Source organism: Elgaria multicarinata, chromosome 4 (assembly GCF_023053635.1).
Source record: "Elgaria multicarinata webbii isolate HBS135686 ecotype San Diego chromosome 4, rElgMul1.1.pri, whole genome shotgun sequence".
In the NCBI taxonomy this organism is placed as follows: domain Eukaryota; kingdom Metazoa; phylum Chordata; class Lepidosauria; order Squamata; family Anguidae; genus Elgaria; species Elgaria multicarinata.
The window spans coordinates 130,234,009-130,252,601 of record NC_086174.1 but is presented as its reverse complement, the minus strand read 5'-3'; the positions used below and the strand labels follow the sequence as shown (position 1 = coordinate 130,252,601).

Here is an 18,593-nt window from a genome sequence, read left to right as displayed (position 1 = left end):
TGCACCTCCAGCATCCTATAAACTGCATGAGGTTCAAGAAGACCAATCCATTCTGCTCATTCTTGCTAAATCCCCCCACCCCCAACACTCAACATTTTCTACCTACTGATGACTTCTGAGAATGCTCAGTCCTCACTAGGCTTTTGGGGGGACAGAGGGTCACCCCCTTTTGGTGTGTTGCATATTTTAGGGTGTTGTTTTTTGTTTTGTTTTTAAGATGGAGGGGGTACTTCTGCAGACCTGGATTCCCCTGAGCATGCTGATACCACCCTCTTGTTTCTCAGTGGTCCCATTTTGGCTCCATTTATGTTGGCACAGGGGCACAAATGATCACTGTTAGAAGAGTGATTCCCCGCCCCTGATATCTCCGACTGTGTTGGTGGAGGTGGTTGGGCAACCGCTTGCAAATGAAGCTTATGCCATTTGTAGCCAAAGAAGGTAACACTGTAATATACAGTGATTTTGCGGTTGATGTACCGCTAGTGTTTTATTGCTTCATTACCAATAAATGATCTACATCTTTCACTGACCAGCTGTACTCCCAAGTGCAAGCACATACTGGAAGAATAAGTGAACCACAGGATTAAACATACTATGTATGATCTGGTAAAATTAAAAGTGTCGAGCTTTCTCACATCTCTGAACTTTTTTTCTTTTCTTTCCAACTCTATTTCTGGTCGTCAACAACAACAGCCTTAGAGAGTACAGAATGACACATTGAACGCTGTATATTTCTACACATTTTCTGTGTGTCTGGAAATCACGATTTATTGCCATGTGCACAATGTTTGCGAAAATAAATGCTGATGGCTGTTAGAATGCACAACCCGGGTGAAGCAGCAGTTTTATAGTGCCAGTAACATTTTATGTCTGCGAACCCATCAAAACCTTAAGTGAAGAAGCAGCATCATAAGAGGGTTGACAGAATGATAAAACTTCTTTCAAAAGAACCCCAAATAATATCCTTGTGCCTAGGAGATGGCTGGCAGGGGGTGTGGGGGAAGAGGGAGGAAAAGGATATATAACCAATGCACACTAGTAAACACCTAAGGGAAATATACCTAGAGCTGATTCAGAGACGTGTCTAAAACAAGGGTGACTTATAGCACACATCAGGCTGGTGCAGGCTTAACACTGGTTCCCTCTTAACTGTGCTTAACAAATTGGAGGCTAGCCTTAGAAGTGTCTTTTCTGGAGCAAATTCCCTTCTGGCTTTCTCATGCTTTAGCTCATTTGGGAGCCAGCAAAGCAAACAGTTGACATGTTTGCGTATTTAATTTCCTGTGTTCTATCCCATCTCTTGCAGATGGGGAATTGGATTCTGCCTCGTTTGCCTGCCCTCCAGAAAGCTTCTATTTAATGGTTTATTTGTTTATTTATGTATTGCATTTATATACCGCCCAATAGCTAAAGCTCTCTGGGCGGTTCACAAAAATCAGCTTTATTAGTAGGCACAAGTGAGGTTGCCCAGCTCTGGTTCATGATGTTATTCATGACTTGCCCACCTCTAAATGCCCCTGGAACCAAACTTGTTACACTGGAAGGGCTTTGGAGGTTTTTAAAAGGTAGTTTTATTATAGAGGGGAAAGCAGACCAAAATACCAAACTAAAGGGTTTGTCCGTGTTGGCCCCGGCCCCATGGCTTCTAGGCTTTTCAGACCGTAGAGCCACGCACCTGTATCCAATGCAGCCATCAGGATGAATAGAAGCACATCTGCACAAACATGCAGAGTTGTCTATCCATAGTTACGTTCCACCTGTGTTTTATGAAAGAGTTAACCAATTTTGCTCGGTTACTTGCTTCTTAAGGAGGACTTCATGTTTTCCATTTTACTGAACAGTTAAAACTCACTTAAGGCTTTGATGGACTGCTTTGCTCCTTTTCATTGTCACTGGGAGTTTAAAGGCATTAAAAGGGAGGTTTTTTGTGTTTTTTTAAAAAAAATCTCCTTGCAGTATGTTTCTTACATCAGGATTCGAAACATGGCTTGATGGGGCCCTCAGATCCTGCTTCCATCTCAGGCTCTTGGTTATGGGATGTTTTCTTTTCCGGCAAGAAGAGGAGGAGGTGGCAGTCGCGGTGACAGGGAAAGCAAGCAAACAAGCAGAGAAACTGAACTTCTTTCAGCTGCCTGCCTGAGACGGAAACAGTACAATCCCTTCCCATCTCAGGCAGTCAGCTGCAAGGTGCTTCGTTCCCCTACAGGGGAGGAGGTGATGGTAGTGGTGGCAGCAAAAGGATGCCCAGATAGCCAGCAAAAAGCACCTCTCAAGTCACTCCAGACAATTATTATTATTATTATTATTATTATTATTATTATTATTATTATTATTATTACGAGCCTCTCTTTCATGTTCTCCATTCATCCAGGGAGGAAGTGCCCTTACAAGATATGAGTGGCTCGATTCTTTTGTGTACAGATCCAAAAAAACAGGAATTCCTAGGTGACCTTACCCGCAATGCAACAAACATCCCTTTTACTCAGTTTCTTCTTTAAACCTTTCAAACAGGCTGAATTTTCACCCAGAGGGTGTTTGCTGTTGGTTTTTGCTTTAAACGGGTTGGCTTTTGTTTCCCACGTGATGCAGGATTTTTCTGAATTTGAGTGTGAGTTGTGCCCCCTCTGCCACCAATGCCTGACTACGCAACCTTTTTACTTTGGTTTTCAGTGCATCAAAGAGCTATGTTTGCTGCTACTTAACCAATCCCTTCTGCTGCCATCCTTGAAGCTGCTTGTGGAAAGCAAAGATCAAGATCTTCACTCTGTGGCACTGGAGCAGATAACAGCTATTGCTAAGGTATGAACAGTTGAATTAACCATCCTTCTTCGTTTCAGGTAATAAATTAGCTCTTTTATCTTCATGTAGGAAGCCAGGCCTCTTGAGTGTGTTATCATCATTATTATGACTTTCCAAAGCTTTTGTGTCCCTAATCTGCAGAGGCATAGGGATAGGCAGTTATTTTTATATCTCAAGGTGATTAAAACTAAATTATTATTATTATTATTATTATTATTATTATTATTATTATTATTATTATTATTATTTTACTTTATCTGTGTAACCAGTTATTTAGTAAAAGAACAAAAGACCTTTTGTATCTAATTCATCCTTGAGTTCTTCGGCTTTGCTTTTGCATCAGCCGTTCATGGTACATAAACTGGAATACATTGAACCTGGGAAGAATGTACCGCTAATACAAATCTTACTCATCATGCCCCAAACTAAAGTTTTCACATTATAAAATGTGGTGATCCTTTTTTTAAAGGAAGCAAATAAGCACAAATTTTAACCTTCTGATTTGTCACATTTCTAAGATTTAAAACAGTCAGATCTTCCTTAGAGGTGTCCTGTTTTTGTGGTTTTAAATTTTGTGTATTGTTTTTAATTGTTTTAATCTTATGTAAACCGGCTAGAGAGCTTCGGCTATGGGGCAGTATAGAGATGATGATGATGATGATGATGATGATGACGACGACAACCAATTTTGTGGTTTTATGTGGAAAACAGCAGCTTTAGATACAACCCCCCCCCAATTATTTTAGAGGTACCTCACCCATCCACCCCACCGTATTATTATTATTATTATTATTATTATTATTATTATTATTTTAATAATAATAATAATAATAATAATATTGATGTTGTAACGCATCAAAGGAAAGACAACCAAGGAGAAGATCCAGCTCCCTCCCCTTATCTGACTTTCAGGTTGAGGGACCTCTGGCTTTAACAGACCATATAACCTTGGGTTGTAGAGTAGACCATTTGTGTAGGAAAGTGGCAAAAGGAATATCCAGAGTCTGTCATCGCCTATTTGTGTTTTGTTTACCATAGTTTAGAAGCTGTAGAGCAACGCTAAATAATGTGGTGCCCTCCAATGGCCTGGTTCAGACAACATGCTAAACCATGCTGCTTAACCACAAAAGGGTTAAGGGAATGCATGCATTCCCTTAACCATTTTGTGGTTAAGCAGCATGGTTTAGCGAGTTGTTGGGAGCCAGGCCAATGTGGTGCAACTTCTATCAACCCCAGCCAACATGGCCAAGGGTCAGGGATTATAGACTTGAAGTTCAAGTATCTGGAGGGCACTGGGTTGCCTATCCCTACTGTAGATGCTAAATAGCAGGCTGTCTCCAGGCTTCTAACCCTTGAAGCCTTACAAAGCTCAGGGACATGGTCTCTGGAAAGACTACATCTTCATGTGTATGCAAGTCATTTGTGATGGCATCCTTAAAGTGGCCACCTGGCTGAATTATCACACACTTAGCAGGCCTTAGAGAATCTACACCTACCGTATGTACCAACTGTGGAGCCATTGGGTGCAGGCTGCTGCAGGTCATTGCATATATTCCCCCTCTAATTGCCCTGCCTTTTACGGGCTACTATTAATCGTATGTCCTTGAAAATCAGCTGCTTTTCTTCCCCCATCCAGACATAGCTGTGGGGAGGAATAGGAAGCCTCCGAGCGTTGCTTTCCATTTCATTCTTAAGCCTTCTCAAAGAGGCAAGCTTTCCAAACACTGCCATGAAGGATGGGAGTCGATGGGCACCCAGCTGTAAAGGAGAGCAGAATACCCCCTGCCTCCGACAGAGCCTGAAAATAGAAACCTTCATATGCTGCTTTAATCGTTTGCATAATTTGCAGCTATATTACAGGTTATTTGAATAATATATATTCTCACTGGGTGACTTTTGTTGCCGGGGGGGGGGGATTGAGTTGGTTTGTGTTTGAGGCCCTGCCGCTTTGTTTCCCAATCCCTGTTTACATTACGCAGGCGAATCCTTGCTAGCACCTGGAAAGCCAAATCAGACCCTATTGATTTCCCTGACAGAGCTAGCACGGCTCACAAGCGTGGCTGTGTGCGAGGAAACGCAGCGCTCACTTGCTGATCCGATGTATTATTTAGCCATTTGTCGTGTGATGCTGACAGCTTTATGGATGTTTACATTTAAAAGGAGGATGTTTGGAAGTGCTGATACGAGGGGTTTGGATGCTTTCTGCCTGCAATAGAAGGGCTGGTTTCTTTTTGCAAGCTTCTCTGAAATTGCCGAACCCGTGTGGTGTTGCAAAAACTTCTGCAAACTGCCAATTCCATCTTTCCACCCCCACTCATCAGAAATCACTAGGCCTTCTCCAACAATGAATATTTTGTATGAATAACGTTTAAGTGGTTTGTCTGTGGCAGCACAATATAATGTGGCAGCACAATATAAAAACTTCCTGACTGTTAGAGCAGTACGACAATGGAATCAGTTGCCTGGTGAGGTTGTGGCCTCTCCCACACTAGAAGCCTTCAAGAGGCAGCTGGACAAGCATCTGTCAGGGATGCTTTAGGGTGGATTCCTGCATTGAGCAAGGGGTTGGACTCGATGGCCTTGTAGGCCCCTTCCAGCTCTGCTATTCTATGATTCTATGTTTGTTTTTAAGGGTGCTTTTTCAGGGTTGCATGTCTCAAGGTTGTAAACTTGGCTACGTCAGCAGCCAATGATTAAGATTAATAATATTTCTTTGAATAATGCTTGGGGTTCCAAATTAATCAATTCAAACAATAATACTTGGTTATTCTCTGTGGACCCAGGCCAAAATTTCTGCTGTCAAAGGCTATTTTTATCCTACCATTTTTTTAAAAAAAATAATCCACAAAATATCAACTTTCTAAAAATAAAATTTTAAATTCTAAATACTAAAATAGCAACAGTTCATTGAAATAGTAGCAAACCATTTAACAGCATCAATTAATATTTCAGTGGAAGCCTACCTTTGCTCTCTGCCTATCCAGGACCTTCTGTGTTTCACCTAAGGTAAAGCTAAAACTACCAGTATCATACTGCCCTTATACAAATCTATGGTATGACCATGCTTAGAATACTGTGTACAGTTTTGGCCATCCCACCTAAAAAAAGATATTGTGGAGCTGGAAAAAGTGCAGAAAAGGGCAACTAAATGATCAGGGAACTGGAACATCTCCCCTATGAGGGAAGGTTACATCAACTGGGATTGTTTAGCTTGGAAACAAGGAGGCTATGGGGAGACATGATAGAGGTGTACAAAAATATGCATGGTGCGGAGAATGTGGATAAGGAGACATTTTTCTCCCTCTCTCAAAATACTAGAACCCAGGGTCATCCCATGAAGCTGATTGGTGGGAGATCCAGGACAAATAAAAGGAAGTACTTCTTCACACAGCACATAGTTAAATTCTGGAATTCACTACCACAAGATGTGATGATGGCCACCAATTTGGATGTCTTTAAAATGGGTTGGATAAATTCCTGGAGGAGAAGGCTATCAATAGCTATTAGTCCTGATGGCTAAGTGCAACCTCCGTATCAGAGGCAGTAAGCCTGTATGCACCAATTGCTCGGGAACATGGGTGGGAGGGTGCTGTTGCACCATGTCCTGCTTTTTTGGTCCCTTTTTTTGACAGCTGGACGGCTGCTGTGTGAACAGAGTGCTGGACTTGGTCTGATCCAGCAGGGCTCTTCTTATGTTCTTACAGACAGCATTTATGTTTTCAGCATTGAGGGTCGGCCATTGCTCCTGTGTTCCAGATGAAATCTGATACTTGCAACAGCTGTTGCTGATAAATTCACTCAGACTGCAATCTCCATCTTGAGATTGAGTTTTAGCCACAATATGTCTACTTTTGGGAGGGAGGTTCCCGCTCACCCTTGCTTTTTGTACCATGATGAGGAGTTCTGAAGAACCCAACAGTTTGCACACTCTGTGGCATTTCTGTTGGCCCTAATAAGGATATGGCCCAACTATGGATTTTGGTTTTTATTTATTTATTTTTTATCATGAGCCAGTGTAGTTATGTCTTTAGTAGCTACTAGGGAGAAGCAAAAGGAGAAGGTTCCACGGAACAAAGCGAAAACAATTTTGAAAAGCCCTAGGAACCCTAAGAGGTGTTCTTGAAGAATTGCGCAACAATGTTTGCAAAAGTGAATATATTTGAGTCCAATACAGATATGATTACCTCAAAAGAGATAGAAATATGTCGATGGAATTAGGAATATGGAATTTGGGGATTTACAAGTATACCGGTTTATAATTTGTTTCAAACCGTTTCTGAAGACACTGCTTCAGAAACACTTCTTTACAGTTTTCTTCAGAGAAACACTTCTGCGTGGAGGTTGCATAACTAAACAATTCAAACAATAATACTTGGCTATCCTCTGTGGACCCAGCCCAAAGTTTCTGCTGTCAAACATTGAGAAGTTAATATTAACCAGACAGGAATTTTAACAACTTTGTATAAATTTTGCTCATCTGAGTCTATGAGCCTTCTCATGAGCTAATTCATGTTTTGCTGATATTGAAATACGTGTGTGGTGACACCATAAGCATTCCAAAATATTTGCACTGTAAATGTACGTGTGTCTATTCTCCAGTGGGGGAGCGTGAGGGGGAGATGAATGGGAAACCCCATGATGTGAATGGAAGTCCACTCATGTGAAGTTAGATAGAACCCATTAAACTCTGATGGGTTCTATCTAACTTCACGTAAACCAAAATGGCGCACTTCATAACTGCGTCTGCACGGCCACAGTAGCATCCTGCACCCATCAGGCCTTCCAAAACTGTATGATATGCTAACACAGCAGTTGCTGTGCCAGGATCCAAGCATGTTATTGTTAGCTTAGTTACTTGTACGATCATGACCAGGGCCAGCTTCAGGTTTTAGAAAGCCCTTGGGAAAGACACTCCAAATGGTTCCCTTCCTTTAATGACTCTACCTTCCCACCACCATTGTGGTACTCTTGCTCCTCCTTCTCTTTGTTATCATCACTGCTACCTACTTGCTTGGCAGGTGAGGAGGAGTGAACATCCACAGCGCTGCCTCCTCACCACCGCTGTGTCTGGGCCGAAGCAAGAGGCACGTGGAAAAGCAGGTTGCAATAGTGAAGAGGAAGAACAATTCACAGGGCCTGTTGTCAATGGGCCCCTCCTGGGGTGTGGGCCCTCAGCAGGGGCCTGACCATGCCAACCTTTGATGCTGGCCCTGTTCAGGGCTTTTACGATGAGAAATCGATGTGGCTAAATCTGTTTTCATTTCTTTAACCTGAGTGTGTGTGTGTTTTCTAATGAAGGAAATGGTGGAGTTCTGGATGCTATTAGATATATGCAACCGCTCTGTTTGAGGGAGGGCTGCTGACAGAGGGGATCTGTGGCAGAAAACCGCTGCACACAGAGTCTGTTGACACGAGAGGGGTGGGAGATGCTGTGATGGAAGGTTGGATCCTGCCCTATTTTGAAACATTATATCTTACGGCCATCAACTTCTTTTGTGCCTTCTGTAAAGTGTCCTGTCTCTACCCAAGAGCTCCGAAAGATCCTCCCCTTTTTTTAAAAAATTAAAGATTGCTTTCCTCTCAAGCTATCATAAAAATCATTGCTGGCATTAGGCCACATCACATAGAATTTTATATTCATTGTTCGAGTATTGAAGGTCATGTTTGACACAGTTGGTTTGCTTTCCAATCAAATTTATAAATATAAAACACTAAAGGAGAACATTTCGAAAATGAGAATGTGTGTAGCCGCATGGATCTGTTATACTGATCTTATGTTAATAAGCTAAAATAACAATTACACAGTCCCCAAACTTAATTCTTTTTTTCTTCTACATGAATGATGCTTTTTGAGCAAGCTGCTTTATCCCTCTTCTTTCTTTGGGAGACTGCGTTTGATTTATGGGTAGTGCCTTTGTTCTTAAGCCGTGCCTCGTCACATCAGGAACAGTTTTATCTCTGTGTGGATCATTAACGTTAACCTGGTTAAAGAAATGAACTTCAGTTATAGCTCAAAATATTTCCCTCTTGCTGTGGCTTGCTGTGCAGAAACATGCCTCACTTGGTGCTACAGTGGGCCCTTCATAAGCCCTGTGCTTTTGGGGGCTGGGTCAAGGGCTTTTGCAACTGTGCCTACCCTGTTCTTGATTGTGTGTGTGTGCACATGCACAGAAAAATAGTATTTAGCAACGGTGGGATTATCCCTACAGTAGTTAAAGCAAATTGGTATGCATCCCAAATGATTTTGCTCCTTTGCACAGTATCAATGCAACTAATGCTGATCACTTATCTTCCATCATTTTTGCCTACCTGCTTATTTTTTTCTATAATTCCCTGTTATAATGTGAAATCCAGTGTTGCATGAACAGACTCACACAATGGGATTTACACTTGCTTTCCCCCTATCTATTCTAAATGGTCCCCCAACAGTATGGAGCAAATTTGGGGAGCATTCGGGGGCTGCAAAGGGAAATCTGTTCCATCAGCAGTTTCCATTCCATTGGGAAACAGCCAGTGTTGAATACAAGCCATGGCTTCAAATCCCATGCATGTATTTCTTAAGTGTAGTTCTCTAAAATGGTAAAATCTGCACATTGGTTTGTGTCCTCCCGCTCCTCTGGGTGCACCTGTCCCACTTCTCTGGACTTGCTGGACAAATCCACATGGCTCAAGCACTTCCCCTCTTCTCTGTGCGGCTGCAACGAGGATATTAAAAGCTTCCACTGCCATTTGAGCTTAATCACACCTTAGCCTGTCAACTGAACCCTAAACTGTGGTTAATCATAACTATGGCTAGTGGAAAAATGCTAGCCTTGTAAACTGTGGTTTGAAGCTGGCTTGTTTCCACATAGCATAGTTTTTTGAGTCCAGACATGGCAAACGATAGTTAATGTACAGTGGAAGTGAAAGCTTCCAAATTCGTCCTTGTGGCCGTGCTGCGGGAGAAGAAGCACACGAGTCCAACACTTGCTTCACTTCATTCTTTTAAAATATTTTCATAACTGTGGCTCAGCATTATATGGAAAGCAGCCCCACGTGTGCTGTTTCGTGAGGAGAAGCCCAGTTCAAACGTGACATCCAGCACCTGAGTGTCCGTGGGCCCAGTGACCCCATGTCCAGCATGCTGGAGCCTCATCTCCCCTGTAGTTTATAGCCTTATTGAGGAAAATATCATTTGAAGGCTGCCTTCATTTTATTTTGTGTGCCAGCATGTAAAATGCTGTCAGGCGAGTGAGTTTTTAATGCAAGGACAATCCCTTAACCATTGAATAATGGGCTGAAAACCCTGTTTAAATCAATCGCCTGCCTTCATTGTTTAAGTAGAGCAGCCGTTCTCAACCTGTGGGTCGCGACCCCTTTGGAGGTCGAACGACCCTTTCACAGGGGTCGCCTAAGACCATCGGAAAACACATATTTCACAATATATAATTACATATTGTTTTTGTGATTAATCACTATGCTTTAATTATGTTCAATTTGTAACAATGAAAATACATCCTGCATATCAGATATTTACATTACGATTCATAACAGTAGCAAAATTACAGTTATGAAGTAGCAACGAAAATAATTTTATGTTTGGGGGTCACCACAACATGAGGAACTGTATTAAAGGGTCGCGTCATTAGGAAGGTTGAGAACCACTGAACTAGAGTTTGAAAATATATTCAGGTCATTACAGTAATTACTGTTTGCTTTGTATAAATCTATAAAATCAAACCTAAGACGAACGGCTGCGTTCTTGCCAGGAATTTTAATAGTTAAATGTTACTTTCTTCTTCTTCTTCTTCTTTTTTGCTAAAGATGTTTTTCCAAAAAAAGGGGGCAGGGGAGAATTTGTGTTTTTTAATGTTTTTACATCATTTGCGCATTAATGCTTTAATACCTTGAGTGATGCACAAATCTTTTCATTCTGATTTTGCATTCTGTTCAGCATGATTATTATTCGTTTGCTGCATCGCTATGTTTCCTCTTAAAGGGTGATATTTGTTTATTTCTCCTTCAGGGTAGGTGTATGGAATAAGAGCCAGGCTGCACATCACACTCACCATAGGAGTGTGGCTTGGCTGTGTCTGCTGAGCATTCTTCAGGCTTCCCTGCCAATAGGCAGAGACAGCTGGAGAGGATCGCAGTCACATAAAAGGGAGGAGGAACCATTGGCTGGGCTGTTCCAACTTAGTTATTTCCTCCGCAGATAATTTCCCCTGTTTATCTCCCTCTCAGCTCCTAGCAGAAAACTATGACTACTAAGGAGAGAGACAAGCAGAGATCAGCAACAAGCTGGCCAGCCACTCCAATTCCCTGCATGTTTTATTGTGAGCCTCTCTGGCTTTCTCTGTCTGCCACTAGGGGAGACTTCACAAATTAGGCAGCACTCAGGTGGAGAATGTAATGTGAATCTAGGATTTCAATCCAATGGCATTTATGCTGTTTGGCTCACCTTCCTGTTTCTGTTTCTTACCAGGAATGTGACCATCTTTTTGTCTGTAATTTGGGATTTATTAGAATTGTACCTTCAAAGAAGTAAATATGCTAGCACATGTATTTATCTTATTAAATTACGGATGCAGAGATGTAGTTGTTGTGGGTTCTTAAAACCCGGGAAATGCTGCCCTGCGCCTGCCACTCCCACCTCCCTAACACATAACTTTCAATGGAAGGAAAATTAGTAAATCGAAAGGATAATCACTGTAGCAGGCTTGAGGGGGGGTGGAGTGGGGAAAGTGGGGAAATCCTGGTGAGGTTGTGGCCTCTCCCACACTAGAGGCCTTCAAGAGGCAGCTGGACAAGCATCTGTCAGGGATGCTTTAGGGTGGATTCCTGCATTGAGCAGGGGGTTGGACTAAATGGCCTTGTAGGCCCCTTCCAACTCTGCTATTCTATGATTCTATGAAGGGAAAGATTGTGTAGGATTTATTTACATACCGAGGAAGGGAATTATACATCCTATAGCATAGTGTTTGAAATCAGAGTCAGCATCTTTTGTACGCAAAGTAGTCCTAATAAAATACCCATATTTACTTAATAAAATAATATGTGCTTTAGTTCAGATGCATGACAAAACTACAGTTTGGGAATCCAGAGCAGTCTGGGATTGTGTCTGCCCTTTTCTCTGCCTCTCACGTCTTAAAGCGAAATTTTCTCCTGTCTCCCTTTACCTGGGTTTGGAATTACATGTGACTGCCACCATCAAGGGTTAATATTAGATGGATTTAATCAGGGTGATCACAGTGAGAGGAGAAACATACCTTGTTGTGTTTTAATTTGGGTTGGTGGTTGTCACATGCAACACCAAACTCATGTAGGTAGGAGCAGGAGCAGAAGGGCACCCAGTGCCTCAACCCAATTCAAGCCCTTATACCCTGTACTTCTATACCCCCACACTGTTCTAATGATTGAGTTGGTGGACTGCTTGTCAAATAATTGTCCATTAGCAAGCATCAAAAGACAATGGCTCTCGACATCATGAGAGCCTTTTAGAGTATTATACCAGCCATTAAATCTCTTTCCCCTCCGCCCGCATCCCTCTCTGACATTGATAACCTCAAAACCCATCATTCCTTCAAAGCTTTTGCCTTAACCCTTGGTTCCTCTCTTCAAATGACTCAACAGCAATTACTCACTCTTTGCTGCAAGGAAAATGGAGATGACATTATTTGAGGCTGCTTCCATTGTTTATGGCTTCATAATAAGCTGTCTAGATTTACTGACATATAATGGACACTTTTAACTGTCTGGATTACTGCAAGGTGTTATACGTGGGGCTGCCATTGAAAACAGCCCAAAACAGGGCAGCAAGATTGCTAACAGAGACTGGACAACACAATCATATTACACCAGTACTTTTCCAGCTTCACTGGCTGCCAGTCCATGTCCAAGCCCCATTCAAAGTTCTGGTATTAACATTCAAAGCCCTAAACGTCTCGGGGCCAAGTTACCTGAAGGATTGTCTCCTCCCATGTAGACCTGCGCAGACCCCAAGATCGTCTTCAGTTGTCCTCCTCTGGGAGCCCCTGCCAAAGGAGGTGAGGTGGGTGGCTATGAGCTCTCCAAAGAGGCTCACTTAGCACCTACAAGGTGAAGAGCTTATTTTCCCAGTTTGTTTCAGTTTCTGTTGTTTTATTTATTATTTATTATTGGATTTATATTCCGCCTTTTTTCCTCCAAGGAACCCAAGGCGGTGTGTACATAATCCTCCTCCTCTCCATTTTATCCTCACAACAACAACCCTGTGAGGTAGGTTGGGCTGAGAGTCTGTGACTGGCCCAAAGACACCCAGTAAGCAATTATGGCCGAGTGGGGACTAGAACCCGGATCTCCTGATTTCCCAGTCCAACACTTTAGTCACTACACTACATTGGCTCTGTTATTATATTTTAAGTCTCTGAATTACTGCTGGGTTTTATTTTGGTTTTCATTTTATACTGTAGTTTTAAAGTTTTAAACTTTCATGTTTCATCACGTTGTACTTTATGGTTTTAATTGTTTTGAACCTGCCCAGTTAGCTTTGGCTCTGGGAAATATAGAAATGATAATAATTGTTTAAAATTGGGTGACTGCTGACTGGTTGATGAAGACCTTTTATCAGATGCTTTCCACACTTCACAAAGGTCTGTCTTTTGGTTTCCTTTTAAAAATTTCCCTTCATTCCCTGTGTGACATGGATGTTTGCTATGGTTGTGGGGTATTGCCCCACGCTCTCCCTGAATCGCCCTACTGTCCTCCAAAAGTGACTGGTCTTGCTGCTTCCCAAGCATCAGATATGGAGGGGACAGGTTAGCAACGGCTTGGATACTTCTTCTCCTTTCTGAGTCTTGTTTCAGCCATTGGTAGAGGCCCAGAGAAGCCTTGACTCCAATATCATCGTTTAAAGTTGGTGTGGCGCATTGCATATGAACGTTGAGATTAGGGGTGTGCACGGACCCCCGATCCTCTTTGCGGCTGATCCGCAAATTGTGGATCAGGCCCGCTCCACCCCGCCTCAATCCACCTGGGGGCCACTCCGCTCCGCTGCGGAGCTCCGGCTCCGAATCGGAGCTCCGCAGTGGCGGGGAGTGGCATCAGGTAAGGCCCTCCTCCCCCTTACCTGTGTCTGTCGCGGCCCATCCCAGCTTCACTAGAGCCCGCGGCTCAACCAGGAACTGCGGCCTACACTTCCTGGTTGAGCCGCGGGCTCTAGTGAATCTGGGATGGGCCGCGACAGACTCAGGTAAGACCCCCCTCCCTCCTCTCCCTTACCTGTCTCCGTCCGCGGTCCTGCGGCTGCTTCAACTGAGCCCGAGGCCTCAACCAGTCCTCAGGCTCAATTGAAGCAGCCGCGGGACCGTGGACGGACTCAGGTAAGACCCCCTCCCCCTTGGTCCCTTACCTGGCTCTGCCGCCGTCGCTACACCACTCCTGCTTCTCCGGTTCGAGGAGAAGTGGAGCACATCCCTGGTTGAGATCCCTTCTAAGGCATGAGGGGTCTGGGAAGGCCATCACCCCCTTCAGACAGGGTGTCACTCACCCATCATTGCTGTGGTGACTACAGTGGCTCACAGTTTGGGAAGCAGGCCATTTTGTCCTAGCTCCAGAGGAAGCTCACACTGCCTCCCCAAGTCTTCAAAACCGGCTGTTCCTGCCAGGGGAGGGTCACCCAGGACTCTACCTCCTCCCCCAGGAATCCATTCTTCTTTATATACCATTGTTATTATCTACACAGGCCCACTATGATAGGGCAGGCTGTCGTTCTAAAATAAATAATTTTCACTTTGAGTCATCATGTGCCATTGAAGCATTTTTGACAGCCAAGGAAGGCGCAGGGCACTTTGGCTGCTGTCACATGAATCGTTCAGCCTTCTGCGGCAGGAATCAGAATGTCGCCACATGCTGAGGAGCAACAATATCTTATCTTTCTTTTCCTTCTTCAAGTGCCATAAATATACTAGGCAAGCGGTCATTCATCTTGCTAAACACAGTTGCGTAATTAATGTGTAATCTGCTGGAGTTGCACTTGTGGAAGAGTAAGTGTGGGCTGACTTTGATGTGTATTTTCAATGGCCTGTTTATTAGTTTATATCTGGAGGTTGAAAGCATGAAGTGTTTTGTGCTATTAAAACAGCATGGTATTCTACTTAAAGCGCCTTACTACATCAGCTAACAAGTAAGACATGCAGAATACACATATTGGAACACGCCCGCCTTGTTTCCAGTTCACCATTCCAGTAAATGTTGGATAAATTCTAGCAACAGATAAGATTCACAGTTTGAAGATCACTTATGCTTGCTTACTTGTACTTAAAGTAGATTGTCAGGTTGAAGCCAGTTTTTACACTTTGACTAATCTGGAGGTGAGCAGTAGATAATGATCAAATTTGCAAATAATGGTGGCAAATCATAGGCTAATAGTTATTTTGTGTCACTTCTTGTTGTGTTTTTTTGGCTACTTGATGCCTTCTTGTTTTTGGCAGCAGCTCATGATGAAATTGAATTTAAGGGTCTCATTCCAGGTGCATGGGCATAAGCGGTGCATCTGGACTTGCCAATGTGTATGCACGCCAGATGTTATGCACATTCACATCGTTGTGAAGTTGTGGAGCATGTGCCCAGATTTACAGTGTCAGAAGAGGGTTTTGCACACAATAACCTTATTAGTGTAATGGATGCCAGAGAATGCTGCTTGGATAATATTCATAAAGTTAGATCCAGACTTTCCCTTTGAATAAATGAAAAGTCTCCTTTCGTTCGTGGAAGGGACTGAGATCAAGTAAAGTTCCAATGAAGGAGCAGGGGAGGTGACTTTCACCGATGCCCCTTCTCCCAACAGTCCTCCACACCACTTCTCACACTGGTCCAGAAGGTCCTCCAACTGTCCAGAGCAGCTACATGAGCTGCAGAAGGTAGGAATTGGCAAATATAAACTCTGTCTTCCTCCAGAAGTGTCCTGTGCATGGAATTCTGCTGATGTGAACTCTGAATCCAATCCTTAGCCTCCATTTAAATTTCGTCCATTGTCCCCAAGCAAAGAAGGCTGCTTAATATGCACACTGCCCAACTGATGCATTCTAGGTCATTACTTGAAGATGAACAGATTAACTGGAGAGTGTGCAAAATCCCTCATTTATCAGTTTGTGGAGATTCTCTATGCCTTCATAGGAATGTACTCAGTCACCAGCATTTCTGAACATTTTCTGTTGAACTTGTACGCTGATCTGATCCCAGCAGTGCTACTGTGTTAGTGTTCATCCTTTGCCGTCATTTAACTTACCATGCAAAAGGTACTGTGCAGCATTTTCTGGAAAGAGCTGAGCCCATTTTCACCCACATGGCATCTTCAGGGGAAATCTCAGTAGAAACTAACCCTTGCCTGTTTTTCTTCTTTTCCCCTTAGCAAGGAGCTATAATAGCCAACAGGGCAAAAGTTCTGTCCCTCTGGCCAATGTTAAGGAGCACTTCAGGTATAACATACAAATTACTGTTTATGCTTCAGCTCCCAAAATGAATTTATATTATCAGGCCCAAACATACTTCAGACATAATTACTGGGTTTTATGTATGATTGCTAAGGTATTTCACTGAAAATCCTGGAAGTAATGCTTGGCATATTTTAGAAGGCACAGTTGTAAAAAGATGGCAACATTATTTCTATGAAAGTTATTAGGTACTATGTACTTTTTAGTCTCATTACAAACAAGAGAACAGACCAGCCCTGCTTCAAAATTAAAATTGTACTGGGTATTTATTTATTTATTTATTTATTTATTTATTTATTACATTTATATACCACCCCATAGCTGAAGCTCTCTGGGTGGTTACAAAGGTTAAAATCAGTGAACGTTCAAAACAAATATACAAAAATTTAAAACCATCAAAAGCATAAAAACAACAATATCCATTTAAAACAACTATTTTTAGTAATATTAGTTGTGTGCATTTTCTCTCTCTCTCCCTCTCTCTTCTGTGTAGGTTGATGCTTCCAACTGTGATTCCGAACTTCTTTCTTTGCTTCTGGATGAGAAATTAGTGGTGAAGTGCACCTCCGCTGTCTTTTATGCTCACCTGGTTAACCATTTGCTGGCCAAGCAAGAGGAGGGACGCTGGGATGTAGGAGAAATTGCAAAGCAGCTGAATGAAGCAGGCTTCCCTGCAGAGGCAGGCTCTCTCCTGATGGCCTATAAAGGGACTCATCCTGCACTCCAAACCTTTGGTGCAGCCCTCAGTGCTGTTAGGCACTGGATTTAAATGGCAGAGCGTTTCCAGTTACGCTTGGTGCCTGAACGAAATATCCCGCTCCGGCTGCCCCAGTTTCAGATGGAAATCTTGCCGAAGAGACATTGTATGAAAGTATAGGCTTCAGGCTAATCATCGCAGCTTAGCATTGCATAAATTCCTAACACTGTGCATACTTAAATATTTCCTTGCAGTGTCTTCCGTCCCATCAGTAGCTCTTGCCATATGGGTAGGAATAGCCCACGTCAGAAGAATGAAGTGCATTCAGTATATGGATATTGATGGATATCTTGGTAAATAAACATTTTTCAGATCGTGTCATAATGAACAATGTTTGTATGACACACCTTCATCTCCAGTGTAAAAGCATAAATATAACTGGAAGTTTAGGACTAATAACCTCACTTCAAAGGGAAAGGTCTGGAAATACATTTAAAGAATCTTAAAGAGTTTGTATGTCACACTGTTTGGAAGTTACTTCAAATTGAATTCCTTTGTTTGAATTAATTAAAGGCTTTCATTTCAACCAGCTTGCGTTTCTTTCGTTATATGGCTACTTTCCCTAAAAAGACAGGAACGTTTGGATAATGTCGAGCGTAATGCAAGTTTCTGTACATTCTCGGAAGGCTTGGCTCAGGTCATCACTGTCCTGTATGATTAGATCTCTTGGAATAAGTGACCATTTCTGCTTTCTTTAGAGGGGAATATATTTATTTGCCATGAGAGCAGTAATAGATCTATTTCTGTTCATAGGTGGAAGGGAAAACATATCTATATATTTATTGGGGTTTTAAAAAATTTGTGTGAGTGGTTCCCATGCTTCTTTTTTAAAAAAAAAAAAAAACCAGCATGCAATCACAATGTGCAGAAAAAGAAAGGATTGCAATGGAATGGTGGGATCCGTTCGAACCACCCGGGAAATTGTCACAGCCTCCACACACTTGTTTTCATGCACTTATGCATTGAAGTGCATTTGTGCATTAGGGGCTTTAAGCTTTTTTAAGCATTTGAGCCTTGTCTTGGTGGGGTGTTTTTTGGAAAATAGTCTAAAAAATGTATAAATTCGGAATTAAACTTGGTTGACCTAAAATTAAAGGATGCAAGGGCCAGTTTAAACATTTGGTCCCAGATGCTGGGTCTTGCCAAACAACATACCATCAAACCATACCACACAGGAGGCATCATGTTTAAAAGGCTCTTTACCCAGAGTGTCAGCCCAAATGTATGCAGTAAACAGACAGCTGTGTAGTACCTCCAAGGTGAGAATATACAAATACTATATGGAATGGGCCAGCACATAAAAGTAGGAGATCCTTTAACACACACACCACACACACTGGAATACTTATGAACTAGGAGAGGCATTGAAACATTTTAGAAATGCGAGGGGGGGGAGGATGGAGCAAAACCCAGGAAATCACCAAATGATAGGCACTTGGGGGGAAAGGGGGTGGGGACAGAGAAAGAGGGCAGGGCCTTTTTGTAGACCCCAGCAGGATGGATTTTTCCCACAGTAACCCTGGGTTACTGCTACTTCAGCAAACAAATTAAAAGATCAAAGCCTGGGGGGATCTACCCAGCGTCGT

General features: G+C 42.6%; 1 protein-coding gene across 1 annotated transcript in view; it reads left to right on the top strand.

The window, feature by feature from the left end:
- Window positions 1-17,537, top strand: part of NBAS (NBAS subunit of NRZ tethering complex) — a 229,246-nt gene extending 211,709 nt beyond the window's left edge. The window contains exons 51-52 of the mRNA XM_063125180.1: window positions 2,671-2,799; window positions 16,744-17,537. Of these exons, the coding sequence (XP_062981250.1) occupies window positions 2,671-2,799; window positions 16,744-17,019 (405 nt within the window). The 3' untranslated portion in view covers window positions 17,020-17,537. The remainder of the gene's footprint in view (window positions 1-2,670; window positions 2,800-16,743) is intronic.
- The last annotated feature ends 1,056 nt before the right edge of the window (window positions 17,538-18,593 follow it).